At 46.8% G+C, this 16,864-nt stretch overlaps 2 protein-coding genes across 2 annotated transcripts in view; both read left to right on the top strand.

Annotated features, from left to right (window-relative positions):
• The first annotated feature begins 586 nt into the window (after positions 1 to 586).
• On the top strand, positions 587 to 4,416 carry LOC130389214 (synaptotagmin-1-like). The gene is made up of 9 exons (XM_056598890.1): positions 587 to 671; positions 1,013 to 1,069; positions 1,241 to 1,419; positions 2,314 to 2,427; positions 2,554 to 2,721; positions 2,866 to 3,033; positions 3,484 to 3,601; positions 3,948 to 4,081; positions 4,210 to 4,416. The coding sequence occupies exons 1-9, from the start codon at positions 587 to 589 to the stop codon at positions 4,414 to 4,416; spliced, it is 1,230 nt and encodes a 409-aa protein (XP_056454865.1).
• Positions 4,417 to 5,766: 1,350 nt separating this feature from the next.
• The window catches only part of otogl (otogelin-like), a 37,607-nt gene continuing 26,509 nt past the window's right edge, over positions 5,767 to 16,864 (top strand). Inside the window, exons 1-19 of the mRNA XM_056598889.1 lie at positions 5,767 to 5,836; positions 6,078 to 6,117; positions 6,678 to 6,723; positions 7,280 to 7,358; positions 7,942 to 8,034; positions 9,617 to 9,771; positions 10,131 to 10,252; positions 10,676 to 10,881; positions 11,634 to 11,758; positions 11,963 to 12,069; positions 12,318 to 12,424; positions 13,144 to 13,269; positions 13,501 to 13,609; positions 14,026 to 14,072; positions 14,429 to 14,574; positions 14,961 to 15,087; positions 15,220 to 15,397; positions 15,482 to 15,606; positions 16,406 to 16,615. Of these exons, the coding sequence (XP_056454864.1) occupies positions 5,767 to 5,836; positions 6,078 to 6,117; positions 6,678 to 6,723; positions 7,280 to 7,358; positions 7,942 to 8,034; positions 9,617 to 9,771; positions 10,131 to 10,252; positions 10,676 to 10,881; positions 11,634 to 11,758; positions 11,963 to 12,069; positions 12,318 to 12,424; positions 13,144 to 13,269; positions 13,501 to 13,609; positions 14,026 to 14,072; positions 14,429 to 14,574; positions 14,961 to 15,087; positions 15,220 to 15,397; positions 15,482 to 15,606; positions 16,406 to 16,615 (2,218 nt within the window). The remainder of the gene's footprint in view (positions 5,837 to 6,077; positions 6,118 to 6,677; positions 6,724 to 7,279; positions 7,359 to 7,941; positions 8,035 to 9,616; positions 9,772 to 10,130; positions 10,253 to 10,675; positions 10,882 to 11,633; positions 11,759 to 11,962; positions 12,070 to 12,317; positions 12,425 to 13,143; positions 13,270 to 13,500; positions 13,610 to 14,025; positions 14,073 to 14,428; positions 14,575 to 14,960; positions 15,088 to 15,219; positions 15,398 to 15,481; positions 15,607 to 16,405; positions 16,616 to 16,864) is intronic.

The raw sequence follows: 16,864 nt of genomic DNA, 5'->3' as shown, positions 1-16,864 counted from the left end.
TAAAAAAGATGTCTATAGCCATTTGAAGAGAACTAGTTTGTCTTTTGTGAATCAATGAATCACACAATACACCGAGATACCTGTCTTTATTTTAGTGTTGTGGTTCTAGTCTAATTTTGCATCGAAAACAAAATAAAGTTTACAATTTCAAAATTGTGCCATTTATCTGTATGCCTTTACGCATCAATTTGCATTTACTACAGTGATATTTAAACCTGTCACAAGATGTCTTTGTGACCGACTCTACGCATATTCTCTACTGATTTGCCATTTAATGGTTGTTCACGAATAGTTATGTGAGTAGAACATACAGGCAGCAAACTGTCCAGCAGAGTTTAATCAGTTGTGCGCTTTGAATGACAACCCGCTGAACGATCCTCGGCTGTAGTGTTCTCCAGAGGTCAGCGTTCCCCCGAGGTCAATATGTTCCTGAGGTAAGTGTGCTTATGGGTCTGACATGCTGAGCCAATGAGGAAAACAACAAATGATCAACAAAAACAAGATCTGCATACGATCTCTTCCCGAGCGGGAAGACTGAGCTCTAGGGGTGGAGGGTCTTAGGAGACATCGAGAGCGTGACCTTGTCATGTACCGCATCCGACCGGCCCAGCGGGAGCCTGGATCATGTCCGACGCCTCGGTCCCGCCCCCTGCCGCGCTCGCCGTCAGCAGGTTTGGCAGCAGCTTGTGTATCCTGCACTAGGTCAGCAGAAACTGGAGAGGGCGGCAACAAAAAGTTGATCAATAATATTTGTGAAAATCTATGTCATGTAATGTGTGTGTGTGTGTGTGTGTGTGTGTGAACCTATTCTTTTTTCTCTGTCGCTCTTTTCAAACTCTTTCTCTGTTTGTTTTCTCTCTCTCTTTCTCTCTATCTCCCTCCCGCTCCCCTCTAGCGTTGTCTAGATCTGTTGACACCGTTGACACAATGACGGGTAATAATCGCCCTGCTGCATCTGCTCCAACTTCCAAAACGACCCCTGACCCCTTCATTAACACCGCGGCCACCCCAGAACATGTTGTGGACCAATCAGGACACAGGTTCATGAGTGACCACCACCACATCCACAGTGAGTGCTTATCCATTAAAAAAGCAGTGAAAGCTCTTTATATCCTGTAAGAGACAGATAATATCAAGCTTGTATGGTTTATGGGCCTATCGAGCCTCATTCACATTATCATAACAATAGCACTAACGTTTTTGGCGTTCCATCTGAATGTGTGTTTGTGTTGGTTTCCAGTGCCTTCGTGGGGCATCGCAGCCTTGGTTATCGTGTGCGGGTTCCTGGGGTTGTCATGTGCCTTTTGTGTGTGGAAGAAATGCTTGAAGAAGAAGGACAAGGAGAAAGAGAAGGAGAAGAAAAATGACAAAGAGAAGGGAAAGGCTTGCAACACAGAAATGAATGGAAAAAACACAGAGGTGCATCACACAAACACACACACACACACACACACACATACACACACATGCATACATGCACACACACACACACACAACCAAACATATGAACACAAATTTGTATACACACACACAAACACATACTGCCTGCTATACGCAGAGAGTGTCCTTGTAATATCAATGTCCTGACATCCTGGCTTCTGGTATAGCCAGGTGCTGGGACATTGATACAGTACATTGTGTTATGTACCAAGATGAATGGACTGTCTGCAGGGGTGCAGGTCAAAGGATGATACCACGTGGCTCTAGGATGGTACGACTTTACAGTATTTGAGTGGACTTGGGACAAGGCTTACCCTTAAAGCGTCCCCTGCCACTTCTAAGCAAAGATGTGGACAAGTGAAATCCTAGAATAGACAAAAGAGAATAGTTAAATATGACTTCCCTACAATCACTTTACACTGTGTGTGTGTTTGTGTGTGTGTGTATGTCTTTGTGTGTGTGGGTGTGTGTGTGCATGCCCGTTCAAGTTCTTCTCTGGTTGTGTTTGTGTGTGTGTGCGTGCTTGCCTGTGTGTGTGTGTGTGTCTGCATGTGTGAGAGGGAGTTTTGTGTGGACTGCGTTTGTGTGCGTCTTTGTGTGTGTGTGGATGTGTGTGTGCCTGTGCGTCTGTGTGTGAGGGTGTGTGTCTGTGTGTTTGTGTGTGTCTGCATGTGTTTGTGAATTTGTGTGTGTCTGTGTGTGTGCGTCTCTGTGTTTGTGTGGTTGTGTGTGTTTGTGTGCGTCTGTGTGTGTGTGTGTGTGTGTGTGTGTGTGTGTGTGTGTGTGTGTGTGTGTGTGTGTGTGTGTGTGTGTGTGTGTGTGTGTGTGTGCGTGTGTGTGTATGTGTGTGTGTCTGTGGTTATCCTCATATAGCCCATCAAGGATGAAGGTGACAAAGAGACTGGGCTGTCAGACGCCAAACCAGAGGAATTGGAGAAACTGGGAAGGTTACACTTCAGCCTGGACTACAACTTCCCAGAGAACTCAGTGAGAAGCCTCTAATCCACTCCTCACTTTGCCCCGGTCCATTGGGACCACTTAAGGGAATCACTCATCTGGCTTTTTCTGCCCCTTTCTTTCCGTATCCCCTTTCCCCTGCTCTGCACGGCCCAGCTGGTTGTAGGTATTCTGCAGGCCGATCAGCTCCCTGCCATGGACGTGGGAGGCAGTTCTGACCCCTACGTTAAACTCTTCCTGCTCCCGGACAAGAAGAAGAAGTTTGAGACGAAAGTCCACAGGAAAACCCTGGAGCCTGACTTTAACGAGATCTTCACGTTTAAGGTGACATGTGAATCTGAATGTCAAGTCAACGTCTAATGGAGCGTGTCCTGTTTATGTCCAGTGTCATATTTTTGGTATCGGGAGGTGAGTGTGTTTCTTCAACAGTCTGCTTGAGAGTATCTTTGTGTGCGTCTTTTTGGACAGATACCATACACGGAACTCGGCGGAAAGACGTTGGTGATGACGGTGTACGACTTTGATCGCTTCTCCAAACACGACGCCATCGGGGCCGTGCGAGTCCCCATGAGCAGCCTGGACTTCAGCCACTCCCTGCAGGAGTGGAGGGACCTGCAAAAGGCAGAGAAGGAGGAGGTATGAGGGACTCACCTTTGGTGGGAAGGGTACCTTAATGATCACAAAGCTATTTTTGTCTTGCTCTGAACCAGCTGATTGCAGCAGCTGTGTTTTACCGCTGTGTTGCAAATAAGCAACGGCAGACAGTTGAACTTTTACTTTTACTTTGAAATGAAGCCCTCTTTGTCACCTTCAATTGTTGTAAAGGATATTTCAGTTTGTTCTGGGATCCTACGTTATACTAAACAAATTAATTCCTTTTGAAATAATTTTCCTGAGCAGTAGTTCAATGAAAATTTAACAACATCATCAAATTGAACATTCGCATCATCTTCAACAAGCCAATGCATTTTGATTTAAAGGAGCCGTGTTGCATCCTGGGTGAGATCCTAGTTGAGAACCTGGTGGGGATTGCCCCGATCACTAATCACGAATCCCTCATCACTAACCCAAAGTCTCTCTTGTCAGAGTGAGCGCCTGGGGGATATCTGCTTGTCGCTGAGGTACGTGCCAACAGCAGGAAAGCTCACAGTGGTGGTTCTGGAGGCGAAGAACCTGAAGAAGATGGACGTAGGAGGGCTGTCAGGTGAGCAGGAATACCACCAATTATACAACTGTAAAATGTCAAGACAACAAAAACACTTCCCACACGTTGGATAATTTTAAGAAAGAAGAGGCAGAGTTAGTTTAGTGGACCGTGTTTCCATGCAGTAGGATATTTTCCAATCCATATCTAAGGCATATTAAAGCAAGAAACAGCACAGGAACTTTCTTCATGATTAACATTTACATGTGATTATCGAATGTGAGAGACCACTGCGCTTCTGAGTCAAAAGAAGGAGGTGGAGGTCAATCTGTAGCCATTCCTCTGGGAAGCTATCTGTGACTCGTCTGAAGCCCACCAGAGACCCCAGCCTGATCTCTCCCTCCAGACCCTTACGTGAAGATCCACCTGATGCAGAACGGCAAGCGAATGAAGAAGAAGAAAACGACCACCAAGAAGCACACGTTGAACCCTTATTTCAATGAGTCCTTCAGCTTTGAGGTGACCTTTGAACAGCTAGAGGTATGAAATGTTGTTTTGCACCGGCTTCCAGATGAGCCCAAATAACAACACAAAAGCACACTCTGATGGAGAAAATCACACAGTTAAACCACCCGCTTCTGTCTGTGTTCTTCTGTTTCTATATATAGAAGGTGCAATTAGCGGTGACTGTGTTGGACTATGATAAGATTGGGAAAAATGATGCCATTGGAAAAGTGCTACTGGGCGGTAACAGCACTGGGACCGAGCTCTGTCATTGGTCGGACATGCTGGCCAATCCCAGACGACCAATCGCACAGTGGCATGCTTTGAAACCAGAGGAGGAAGTCAATGCTTTAATGTCCAACAAGAAATGATGTTGTGGAGTCAGCGAATGACGCAATGTACTTGTTCAAGAAGAATCTGGTGTCCTTTACCTCACATATATAAATAGATGTATTCCTACCTCTCCCTGATCTAGCGCTTTAAAGGTACGATGGTAAGAACAAAACATGACATTTAATCCAACCCCTACCCGTCTGCCCCCACTGTGATCTGACCAGCCTTGTGTGGGTCTTCTCCTACACATGGAAGTACACCACGAAGTATTCTTAACAGTAGAAACATAAATACATCTACAGATCATCTGGCCATTGTGTTTTCCTTCTGTCAAGTATGTATACTAATTCCAATTCCAATTCTAAAGTATGTTTGAAAAGATAAAAACTAACAGATAGCCATGACCTTTCAGGTATTCCCTTCCTGCTACTTTCTCACTATAAAACTGAAGGACAGAAGACCGAGATGTGACCTGCTGGTTAAACAAACCTTCATGTTTGTTTCTATATCAAAACTATTGAATAAAAAGACCAACCTGTCCTTCCCCATCCGGTTCTCTAGGGTTCAGACGACCGCTGTGCTGACCTGCAGTCTATTATCCTCTCTACTCTCTCCTTGCCATATCCCTGAAGTCCCTGAAGGAATGTGTACATTTGTGTAACTTTTAATGCTGTTAAACATTTTGATACAACTGTTTTGTGTGTGTGTTTGTGTGTGTGTTTTTTTTTCTAAATATCAAATCCCTAATGAGATAGGCCTACTGGTTATCCAGAACCAAATAAAACAAACTCATTGATCTATCTTCTTTAATACATGTTGAAGGCTCCATGATTGAAGTAGGCAAATAAGATGGCCTATATAGCTTAAATAATAAAGAATTGGCACATTCTTATTAGGTAAATTGTCTGGATATAAAATCAAGACCTAAGAAACGAACCCAATGCGTGCTTAAGAGTTTTGTTTTCTTACAACAGCGCTCTAAAGTACTAGTTTGGAATCTGCCCTGCTTCTGGAGCGACGGTGCGCGACGTTTTAATAAGTTTTAGTTAGAAACTCGAGCGTGCATTGACGTCTTGGCGGCACATTGGAGCTATTGACGTGCGTGAGTGCTTTTCTCCCCTTCTTTCAATGCGGCCCTTACTCACTGGCTGAAGGCGGTGGAGTGAAAGAGGTGCGACACCGGAGCTTTCATTCAGTCAGGTGCACGTCCTCGTCATCCGCCCACCACGTCTTGTCCTTAACGTCAAGTAGCCTACGTTACAGGTGCGTCTGTGTGTGCGATCCCACACCGCTAGAACTTCTGCAGAGACAGGCCTTAACATCAGCCTCATTCACTCCAGGGACCAGTAAGATGCGGCGTTAACGCGGGACTTCGTTCGGACTCTGCGATGAACTTTAAGTGGATTGTGAAACGGTTTCTTATCTCGTTTTCAATCTGCCAGTTCCTGATTTCCGTGGGTAAGTTTGTCACTGACCGTTATAGCAGTACTATTTTATCATTAAACCCATCTAATGCGGGCAATGCGGGATTCCAAAATATGTAAAATGAAAGGTTTGCCTACATTTTATTGACTAAGAACTTCACCACTCGTCACGTAGGCCTAGTGTAGCAATCCATGTATAACTATAACTATAAAACAAAAAGTTTACATTCGTTTACATCATTTTACTATGGTTAAAAAACTCTTTATGTCAGCAGTTCAAAGCCAGCTCTCAGACACTGAAGGACGACTACAAAGGTAAGGGAACGAAGGCCGCCCTGCAGTGATGCTTCGAACACACACGCATGCGAACGCACACACGCACGCACGCACACACACACACACACACACACACACACACACACACACACACACACACACACACACGCACGCACACACGCACGCACGCACGCACGCACGCACGCACGCACGCACGCACGCACGCACGCACACACACACACACACACACACACACACACACACACACACACACACACACACACACACACACACACACACTTATTGTTCTTGATTAAGTGTCTATGGTTTATATATCAGACGTTTTTTCTTCTCTTGATATTCATGTCATTTATTAATGGAAACTCTTTGTGGTGATTGCGCGCCTGTGATGCTGTGATGCTGTGATGGAGCAGTGGTGGTGCATGTGTGGAGGCATGGGAGCTCCGTGGACTGATGGAGCGGGTTTAGGGAGGGTGCGGGGGTGTGGGGGGAGTTTGAATTGAAGTGGTGCAAAGTGCACTTAAGTCTCCCCTCTGAGTGTTCTCCCAGCTAATGTGCATGTTTGTGTGTGTGCTCAGGAGGACTAATGCACTTCGGAGGAAACGGGATCTCCTCGGGGAGGAGGTGGGTACACTACCCCTAAGAGGACCGAGGGAGGTCAGGGCACCCACATGCGCACAACACCCTCGCCGGCCACAAAGCGGTCTTTGTGGAGCGCCGAGGCAGCGCGCTCTGACGCACCGTCCTCGCCCCTGCACCGGGGTCACCGGCTCACCGTACCCGGGACTCACCGTACCCGGGACTCACCGTACCCGGGACTCACCGCACCCGGGACTCACCGTACCCGGGACTCACCGTACCCGGGACTCACCGTACCCGGGACTCACAGTGACCGGGCCTCACCGTACCCGGGACTCACTGTACTCCGGCGGCTCACTGCAACCGGGTCGCCTTGATTCACTGTACCCGGGTCACCGGTGGCTCACTGTACCCGGGACGAGGGTGACTCAATGCACCCGGGTCACCACCGGTGGCTCACTGTACCCGGGTCATAGGCGGTTACCTTCCTCACCGGGCGTCGGCCCGCGATGCCGCTCTGTTGCCTTTTACCGAAAGGTTCTTTTTTGTGAGGATCGTTTTTCATGTTGTAATCTTTTTTTGTTTGTTATTTTGTGTCCAGAAGTTCAGATCGCTTCTGGCTGAGGAGGCTCTCCCTCGCAGCGCGCTACACAACTACACAGCCCGGGACGCCTCTTCAGGTAGCCCTCACAGACCCACCGACATGTCTCCATACAGCCCGCACCTCCGCAGTTATATACTAGAATGTAACACTGGTATATACTGTACATACTATGTTATATACACACAATGAGAATATTACACTGTGCTACATACACACTGGTGTAGCCTTGATGTTACACTGTACACAGTATTTACAAACTGTGGTATATACACACTGTGGTATAGCCTTGATATTACTCTATATACAGTATTGACACACTGCGGTAATGCGGTATATCCACACTATGCTATCACATTGTATGCAGTGTTTCCAAACTGGTACATACACACAGTGCGTCACCTTCACTGTAGTATTGACGCACTACTGTACATACACACTAGGAGTGTATTGCACTGTGGTTAATACACACTGACACTTCCACATAATGAGTTAATACCACTGTGGCATCATGTGTTTATACACACTGTGGTACATGATTAAGTGGTGGAATGCTACCATCTGTGGTGTTTCACGTGGAATGCTACATTCTAGCCTTGTGGTACGTTGCATTGTTGCGTATGGGTATAGAAGTGGTAACTAAGTGTGTGCGTCCGTCCCAGAGTACTGCGGCTGTCTCAACGGAGGCTGGTGTCTGGATGGAGGAGTGTGTGACTGTGCCCAGTTCCAGGCAGTGGGAGACCGCTGCCAGATGAGTGAGTTATACAGACACTACACACACACACACACACACACACACACAAACACAAACGCACACACACACACACAAACACCCGATGGTTACACACACACACACACACACACACACACACACACACACACACACACACACACACACACACACACACACACACACACACACACACACACACAAACACACACTTGGTAACAAACAAATAACGTATACATATATACATATATAAACATATATACACATACACATATATGTACATAAACACAAATATATAAGACGCAACAATAATTATTTTTCAATAGCCCTTCCTTTTTTCTTTATTTCTTTCTGTCTTTCTTTTCCTTCTATCCTTTGTTCTTTCTTTCTTTCTTCGTTTTTTCTCCCCCACTTTTCCTGAAGCTCTGATTACTTTTAGCAGTACTCCTTGTTTCCATGTCTCTGATGTTGGAGACTTCAAAGAGACACTTTTTTTTTCTGTTGGTTAGCGTGGGTACACTTACTAAACTAAGCTTCTAAAAAGGCATGTCGTTTTACTGGAATGTATGTGTGTGGATGCGTGTGTATGGATTTGTGAGTGTGTTTGTGTGTGTGTGTGTGTGTGTGTGTGTGTGTGTGTGTGTGTGTGTGTGTGTGTGTGTGTGTGTGTGTGTGTGTGTGTGTGTGTGTGTGTGTGTGTGTGTGTGTGTGTGTGTGTGTGTGTCTACTTGTGTGTGTGTGGGTGTGTGTATTTGTGTGTATGTGTCTGCATGTGTACATTGGTTTATATATGCACACATGTTGTAGAGATCAAGATAATCAAGTCCATCACATCATTCAACAAGCATTAATTACCTGCAAACTCTGAGCCAGAATAATGGAACTGGTTTTGATCTCTCCATCTCTGTCCTGATAAAAAAAAAAAATAGATTTTGTATGAGTTTGTGTGTCGGTGCTCAGACCCCCCCCACACACACACAGACACACACACACACATACACGCAAATGTACGCACAAATACAAGTGCGCACACACACACACACACACACACAAACCTATATATTCAAAGGATAATCCGATTAAGGTTTTCGTTTTTCGTTTAGTTTCAAGGAGCCAACATAGACATTCTAGATGTAAACTGAGATGTACACTGTACTAAAACAGCATTAATCGCTGTTCATCAATGTTTTAAGAATAAGTAACTTTAATAGACGTATCCTTAAAACATGTGATTAAGAACGTTTTAGAACAGATGTGTAAGCTCGGATTGTCATCAGCCTAACTTGTAAATTGTAAATCGAATTCAAGTTTTACGTCAGATAAAAGCCACTAAATTAAGATGTAAAGGAGTCCGGCATTTGGAAGAAAGATAACCATTGAGTTAAACTAAGGCTAGAAGTATTAAGACTTATATACCACATACAATGGACATACAAAGTAAGTTATTTTTAATGCATCTGGCAGGTGTTTTGTGACCTATACCCACATTGTATGTGTGCAACATTCTTTTTAAAGTATTGTCTGACATAGGCAGTGCACAAAATATGTCTGATGCATGAGCATCGCACTCTCACCTCCCCAGTGCTAATCAGTGCCCATCTCCTCAGTACCCAACCTCGGCCGGGACAGAGATGGGATCTGCCGCTCCTGGGGCCAGCACCACTATGAAACCTTTGACGGAATCTACTTCTACTTCCCCGGGACCTGCTCCTACATCCTGGCCCAGGACTGCCACTCGGCCGTGCCGCAGTACACCGTCTGGGTAGGGGGCGTGGGACACGGGAACCAGGCCATAAATACTAAACATGGTTTGGGATGGGTTTGTGTATTGGCCTTGTCGTGATCATCAGCACTTTTCAGACTTGGGGGGAAAAAGTGAGTACTATTTAATATATAAAAACAGTATTTAAAGAGTTATCTTAATTAACTCCTTTTTTTTTACATGGAATTAAAATAATGTTTTAATTCCATTAAAACACACGGGCCAGTGTTCTTCTGGCTCCGGGGCCCAGAGTGCCTCAACAGATGGGCCACAGCCATTTCGTAGCTTCAATTCATTAATTTCAGTGCCCTTGCCACCCCCCCACCCCTGCCTTGCCCCCCCCCCCCCCCTGTCCACAGGTGCACAACAGCCGAGTGTGCGAGGGCAGTGTGTACTCGTGCCCACGTGCCCTCAGCCTTTTCTTCCCCAACGAGGAAGAGATCCACATCTCAGGATATCAGGTCCACCAGGGAGGCCGAAGGTGTGTGTGTGTGTGTGTGTGTGTGTGTGTGTGTGTGTGTGAGTTTGGCTAGATAACAAGAAAGGCTATTAATGACCTCTAAAAATAGTTTAGAGCATGTCATTCCGGATGAGGAATTCGTACATTCAAGAGAAACAGAAAACATATTAACTTACATCATTCCTTTGTGTGTGTGTGTGTGTTTCTGCGTGTACACGTGCACCGGCGTGTGCATTTGTGCGTCTGTGTGTGCCTGCCTGTCTGCCCATCTGCCTTCATGCGTGTGGGTGTGTGCGTGCCCGTACGTGAGAGCATACGTGCATGCCTGTGTGTGTGCATGTGGGTGAATGTGCATGTGTGTTTGAGTGTGCGTGTGTGCGTGTGTGCGTGTGTGCGTGTGCGTGTGCGTGTGCGTGTGTGTGTGTGTGTGTGTGTGTAACATAGGTTGAGCCTGCCTCAGACCATAGGCGGAGTGTTCATCGAGCGTCTGGCCGACTACCTGCTGGTGAAGAGTGTGTTCGGCTTCTCCTTGGCCTGGGACGGGGGGTCTGGGGTCTACCTGAAGATGAGTGAGGAGCACCAGGGCGCCCCCTGTGGCCTGTGTGGGAACTTCAACCATGTGGCCAGAGATGACCTCACCACTGCCCACGGTAAGGCCGCCCCGAATCGACCCCATTGTGGTCTACTCTCTCTCTCCCTGTCTCTCTCCCTCTCTCCCTCTCTCTCTCTCTCTCTCTCTCTCTCTCTCTCTCTCTCTCTCTCCTCCTCCTCTCTCTCTGTCTCTGTCTCTGTCTCTGTCTCTGTCTCTCTCTCTCTCTCTCTCTCTCTCTCTCTCTCTCTGTCTCTTCTCTTCTCTACTCCTCCCTATTTGACTTCCTTATTCTTGTGTAGGAAATGGAACAATTGATAATCTTAAATCTCTTTATACACTTAGCAGCTATTCAAAGCAATTAATAGTCTTGAACTCTCAACACGGCAGCGGGCTAATTGTCCCAGCGATGGGCCTGGGAGGGTCCGGGGCAGAGCACACAGGACAGGGCTGATTCAGGCTTTGTAAGGAGGAGCAGGGATTCCTCCCCCAGACTGACTGGTAACTTGAACCCCAGTCCAAGGGAGTGCTAGCTAAAGGAGTATGGATGATCTCAGATATGAGAGAGAGAGAGAGAGAGAGAGAGAGAGAGAGAGAGAGAGAGAGAGAGAGAGAGAGAGAGAGAGAGAGAGAGAGAGAGAGAGAGATGGAGAGAGAGAGAGAGAGAGAGAGAGATCTAACTCTCCATTGGTAAGGCATTTTGTTTACCTGTGTGTGTGTGTGTGTGTGTGTGTGTGTGTGTGTGTGTGTGTGTGTGTGTGTGTGTGTGTGTGTGTGTGTGTGTGTGTGTGTGTGTGTGTGTGTGTGTTTTAGGCACGAGGACAGAGGAGCCGGTGGTGTTTGGTAACAGCTGGGTGGTGGACTTGCCTCACGAGGCCTCCTGTCCCTCGGTGGAGCTGGACTTCAACGGGCCCTGCCAGTCGGAGTCTGACATGGATGTAAAATAAACATAGCAATATTTAACACTGTTAACTCTACACAAACACAAATCACCACATGACGGTTTTAGAAGAAACCGGTGATATTTATAAAATGTAAATACGGCAGTTCCAACAAAGCCTGGCGTATTATTTTTGCCTCACTAGTGTGTGTTTGTACCTGTTGTGAAGCTAGCTCTTGCTGTCTATGTGGTTGTCCAACAGGACGCCATAGAGAAGTGCAGTGCTCTCCTCTTCTTTCCATTTCTGTCTTGTCACGAGAACATCGACCCCAACCCCTTCGTAGCGAGCTGTGTCTCGGACCTCTGTGTGTGAGTCATTCATTTTGTCATCAACTAATGTTTTTGTAAAACGTGTCCCCTGCTTTGATGTTGATTGAAGATCGAATCTCATTGAACATTAAACTTTATACAATTTGAGGAGAAAGAAGATACAACCCAACCATATTTTTCCAACTCAAGGCTTACCAAATATGGCTTCAGTTGGAATCGAAAACACAAAAGCACCCTCTCTGCACAGCCTAGTATTGGTGAAGCTGAAACGTTCCTCTTCATTTCAGATCTGATGATGAGGAAATATTTTGCCGGACCTTGGTGGAGTACACGCGAGCCTGCTCTCATGTGGGCTACCCGGTCCGAGAGTGGAGGGACAGCTTTCCTTCCTGCAGTCAGTAGCCCACACCGAATCCACCAGCAGCTATCTGACACCCAGCTATGTAGGCCCTGGACAGCTGACAACGGCCTCAGCGCTGGTCACTTCATTTGATATAGTTTGACATTTAACAAGCAGTCACATCAGATAGATCGTTTTTAGATGAATAATGGATAGGCCTCTATTACTTAATAGATACGTAATATATCCACACACATATCGACCACGATGCCTAACAGGTATGCAGCCCAAGAGTTAAATCAGAGTGACCCGGGCCAGGTGAGGCTGCTTGAACCAGCCATCATCCACACACACTCCACAATTATATATGATAGATAAGAGATAATACATAGAACATCATTCTAAACTAACATAATACATATATTAAGTATAACAGTGAGATGAGTCAGGAAAATGCTGACCGTTTTTGCCTGATCCAAGGCACTTTATTTGAGGTCTTCAAATAATACAACAGTCCACTATTATAATAACACACTTATCACGATCAGATGGGAGATTCTTAGGTGTGTATTTAAATTGTAGAATTTTCAATTTATATTATAAGGTAATAGCTATTGATAGAGATACTATGTTCCTTTTCGTGTTCTAATCTAATTTTAAAATACTGAGTCTCTTTACTGAACAATCATACCTTACATAAGAAAAGAATATTGTCGACATTGATCAGTGAGCTATGTGTGAGTTTGAAAGTAAGTGTTTGTCCTTGTCTTCAGATGACGGCTGTGAGGAGAGCTTCGTCCACAGGGACTGCATCAGCTGCTGCCCACCAACGTGTACTTTTGAGAAGGAGTGCCTGGGGACCAACCTGCACTGTCTGGACGGCTGCTACTGTCCTGATGGTACTCAGAGGAAACCTTCATCCCATTAAGCATCCTCCTTCCACCGTTGGATTACTCCAGCTGATCACTAACAAATTTTCAACATATTCATATCTTTGCATTCTTATTCTTTTCTTTGTCTGCTTGCCATGGTGAATCGGTTTTCCATTCATATGAATAATAATGATAACATTTGATGTTTATTTGTATCTACCTATCACTTTGTCTTTCCGCCACATCTTCTCGCTGAAGGCCTGATTCTGCAGAACGGCACGTGCATCGCCGTGGCTCAGTGTCCCTGTGTCTACCACGGGGCGTCCTACACACAGGGACACGTGCTGGAGCAGGGCTGTAGCGTCTGGTGAGCCCACACACAGACACACACACACACAGACACACACATACACACACACACACACACACACACACACACACACACACACACACACACACACACACACACACACACACACACACACACACACACACACACACACACACACACACAGACACGCACACACACACAGACACACACACACAGGTACACACACAGACACACACATATATACACACACACGCATAGACAGACACACACACATAGATGCACACACACAAACACGAACACACACATACGCACACACACACGCACACACACACATAGACAAACGCAAACACGCACAGACACGTTTTTGTCATATTGTCATGCAGGTTCCTAACAGATAACTAAAGGCACAGGTGGTAGGTATAGCGTTAACCTGCCGTATGCTCCTGTTGCAGTGTGTGCATGGGGGGGGTGTGGAACTGCACTGACAACAACTGTACAGGTGAGCTCCCATCAGTCACTCAACTCCATCCCAGACCCCAGAGTACGCAGGGGCACACGGAGTCAACACTCTCTCCCTCTCTCTCTCTCTCTCTGTGTCTGTGTGTGTCTGTGTCTCTGTTTGTCGGGGTGTATGTGTCTCTGTGTCTCTTTTTTGTCTGCGTCTCTGTGTGTGTGTGTCTTTGTGTGTGTGTCTTTGTGTGTCTCTGTCTCTGTGTCTATGTGTGTCTGTGTCCCTCGGCCTCTGTGTCTTTGTATCTCTGTGTGTCTGTGCGTCTGGGTGTCTGTGTGTCTCTCTGTGTCTATGTCTCTCTGTGTCCGTGTGTGTCTCTGTGTGCGTGTGTGTGTGTCTCCCAGCTGAGTGCTCGGTGGCGGGGGACGTGTTTGTGACGACGTTCGACGGCCGGATGTTCCTCCAGCCGGGGGTGTGTCAGTACGTCCTGGCCAAGAGCCACCGCAGCAGCCGCTTCACCGTCACGCTGCAGTACGCCACCTGCGCCGAGGTCAGTGGCCGCACACACACACACACACACACACACACACACACACACACACACACACACACCACACACACAACACACACCACACACACACACACACACACACACACACACACACACACACACACACACACACACACACACACACACAGGTAAACAAAATGCATTACCAATGGAGAGTTAGATCTCTCTCTATCTCTAACACTGGCACAAAGACACACACGCATACATAGATAAACCAACTCATAAACATGCACACACACACACGATTGCTGCATGCAAAAACACATATATGTAAACACACACACGCACAACCACACGCACGATCACACACTGCAGTATTCTCCCGGGGGTAACTGGTGACCTGGAGGTGACCTTTGTGTGGCGAGCAGAAGGCGTGTGTCCAATCTGTAACCGTGGTGTTGGACGAGGACGTGAGCCGTCAGGTGACCTTGACCAGAGAGGGGGAGGTGCTCATCGGGGTCAACCCAGCACCTGTTCTGCCCTTTAGAGACGGCAAGTTTCACACTCGTGTCCCCAAAACTTCCCCACAAAGTCCCCAGCCTACACAAAAACATCTCGATCCAATAACATGACGTTGGGATCTGTTCTCTTGTTGGAATGCATGTGTCTTGTGTGTCCCAACAGACTCTGTGGAGGTGACGAGGCTGACCCCCGTGTTCACGCTGCTGAAGGCAGGCATCGGCCTCCGCCTGCAGTATGATGGCCACGGCGGGCGGGTCTATCTCCAACTGGACAGCCAATGGCGTGGCTCCACCCTCGGCCTCTGTGGAACCTTCAACGGAAACCTCAGAGACGACTTTCTGTGAGACGGCCGTTCTTTCCTTAACGTTATCCATCAAAGCCTGCTATACCTGTGACATGTGTTTCTGTGTGTGTGGGGCTGTAGCTCTCCAGCAGGCATGATAGAGGGGACTCCACAGCTCCATGCTAACGCCTGGAAGGTGTCGTCTGCCTGCGTAGCTCCAGTCAACCAGCCCATCATAGACCCATGTGAGATGAACCAGCACAATGGTAAGTCCTCCTCCTATTGGCCGTTGAACACGAGTAAATTTCCCAGAACAGCTGAGCCAACCATTTGGATCAGGGCTTTACCTGGATGGTGTGAGGTCTCGAAATATCTGGATTCCATTATTTTTTACCCCGAAAGAAAGTCATAGTCATGACTTTTTGAAAATCTCAGTCTCAGTAATTTGTTAGCTTTTTGCAGTATTTTCCCTAAGGTGTGTTCTGAAGTGTCTGTGTTTATGTTTAGGTTTTTGTGTGCATGCGTGTGTTCTCATCTCAATAATATGCTTGTGTGTTTGTTTTGCACTGTTCAATTCATGTCAGTAATGTGTCTGTCTGTTTTGTGTGTTTTTTTTTTTTTTGTGGTTTGTTTCTAAGTGTTTAAGTCTAGAATTAGTATTTTTGATAAGCGTGCATGGTGTGTTTGTGTGTGTGTGTGTAACAGTGTTCTATTCACTCTGTAATGTGTGTTTATGTGTGTGAGTGTGTGTGTGTGTGTGTGTGTGTGTGTGTGTGTGTGTGTGTGTGTGTGTGTGTGTGTGTGTTACAGTGTTCTACTCACTCTGTAATGTGTGTGTTACAGTGCTCTACTCGGTGCTTACTCCCTCTGTAATGTGTGTGCTACAGTGCTATACTCACTCTGTAATGTGTGTGTACAGTGCTCTACTCACTCTGTAATGTGTGTGTTACAGTGCTCTACTCACTCTGTAATGTGTGTGTTACAGTGCTCTACTCACTCTGTAATGTGTGTGTTACAGTGCTCTACTCACTCTGTAATGTGTGAGTGTGTGCGTGTGTGTTGCAGCGTTCTACGCGTCGCTGTGCGATGTGATCCTGGGCAGCGTGTTCTCCCAGTGCCACGCTTACGTCAGCCCTAACGTCTACCACCAGCAGTGCCGCTACCAGGCCTGTCGCTGTGGCAACAGCTGTCTGTGCACGGCGCTGGCCCACTACGCCTACCTCTGCTCCAAGCACGGCGTGCACGCCGACTTCAGGACCCACGTCTCCGAGTGCGGTACGGACCCTCCATACCTGACGGAGGCCAATGCATGCGCATGTGTTATATATGCTAATGAGGGACCTCAAGGGGTCCCTGGTGTTAGTGGCGGTGCTGGCATGGCCATGAGTCTGTGTGTGTGTGTGTGTGTTGGTTTCTGTCTGTGTGAATGGGCTGTTATCTGTGTGATGTGTTTGTGGTTGTGTGCGCGAATGTGGTGTTGTGTGCGTGTTTGCATTTGCGCTGTGTTTACATTTGGTTTTATGT

Source organism: Gadus chalcogrammus, chromosome 9, assembly GCF_026213295.1.
Source record: "Gadus chalcogrammus isolate NIFS_2021 chromosome 9, NIFS_Gcha_1.0, whole genome shotgun sequence".
Classification (NCBI taxonomy): Eukaryota; Metazoa; Chordata; class Actinopteri; order Gadiformes; family Gadidae; genus Gadus; species Gadus chalcogrammus.
Note: the sequence above shows the minus strand (reverse complement) of the source record. Positions and strands in the feature narration are given on the sequence as shown.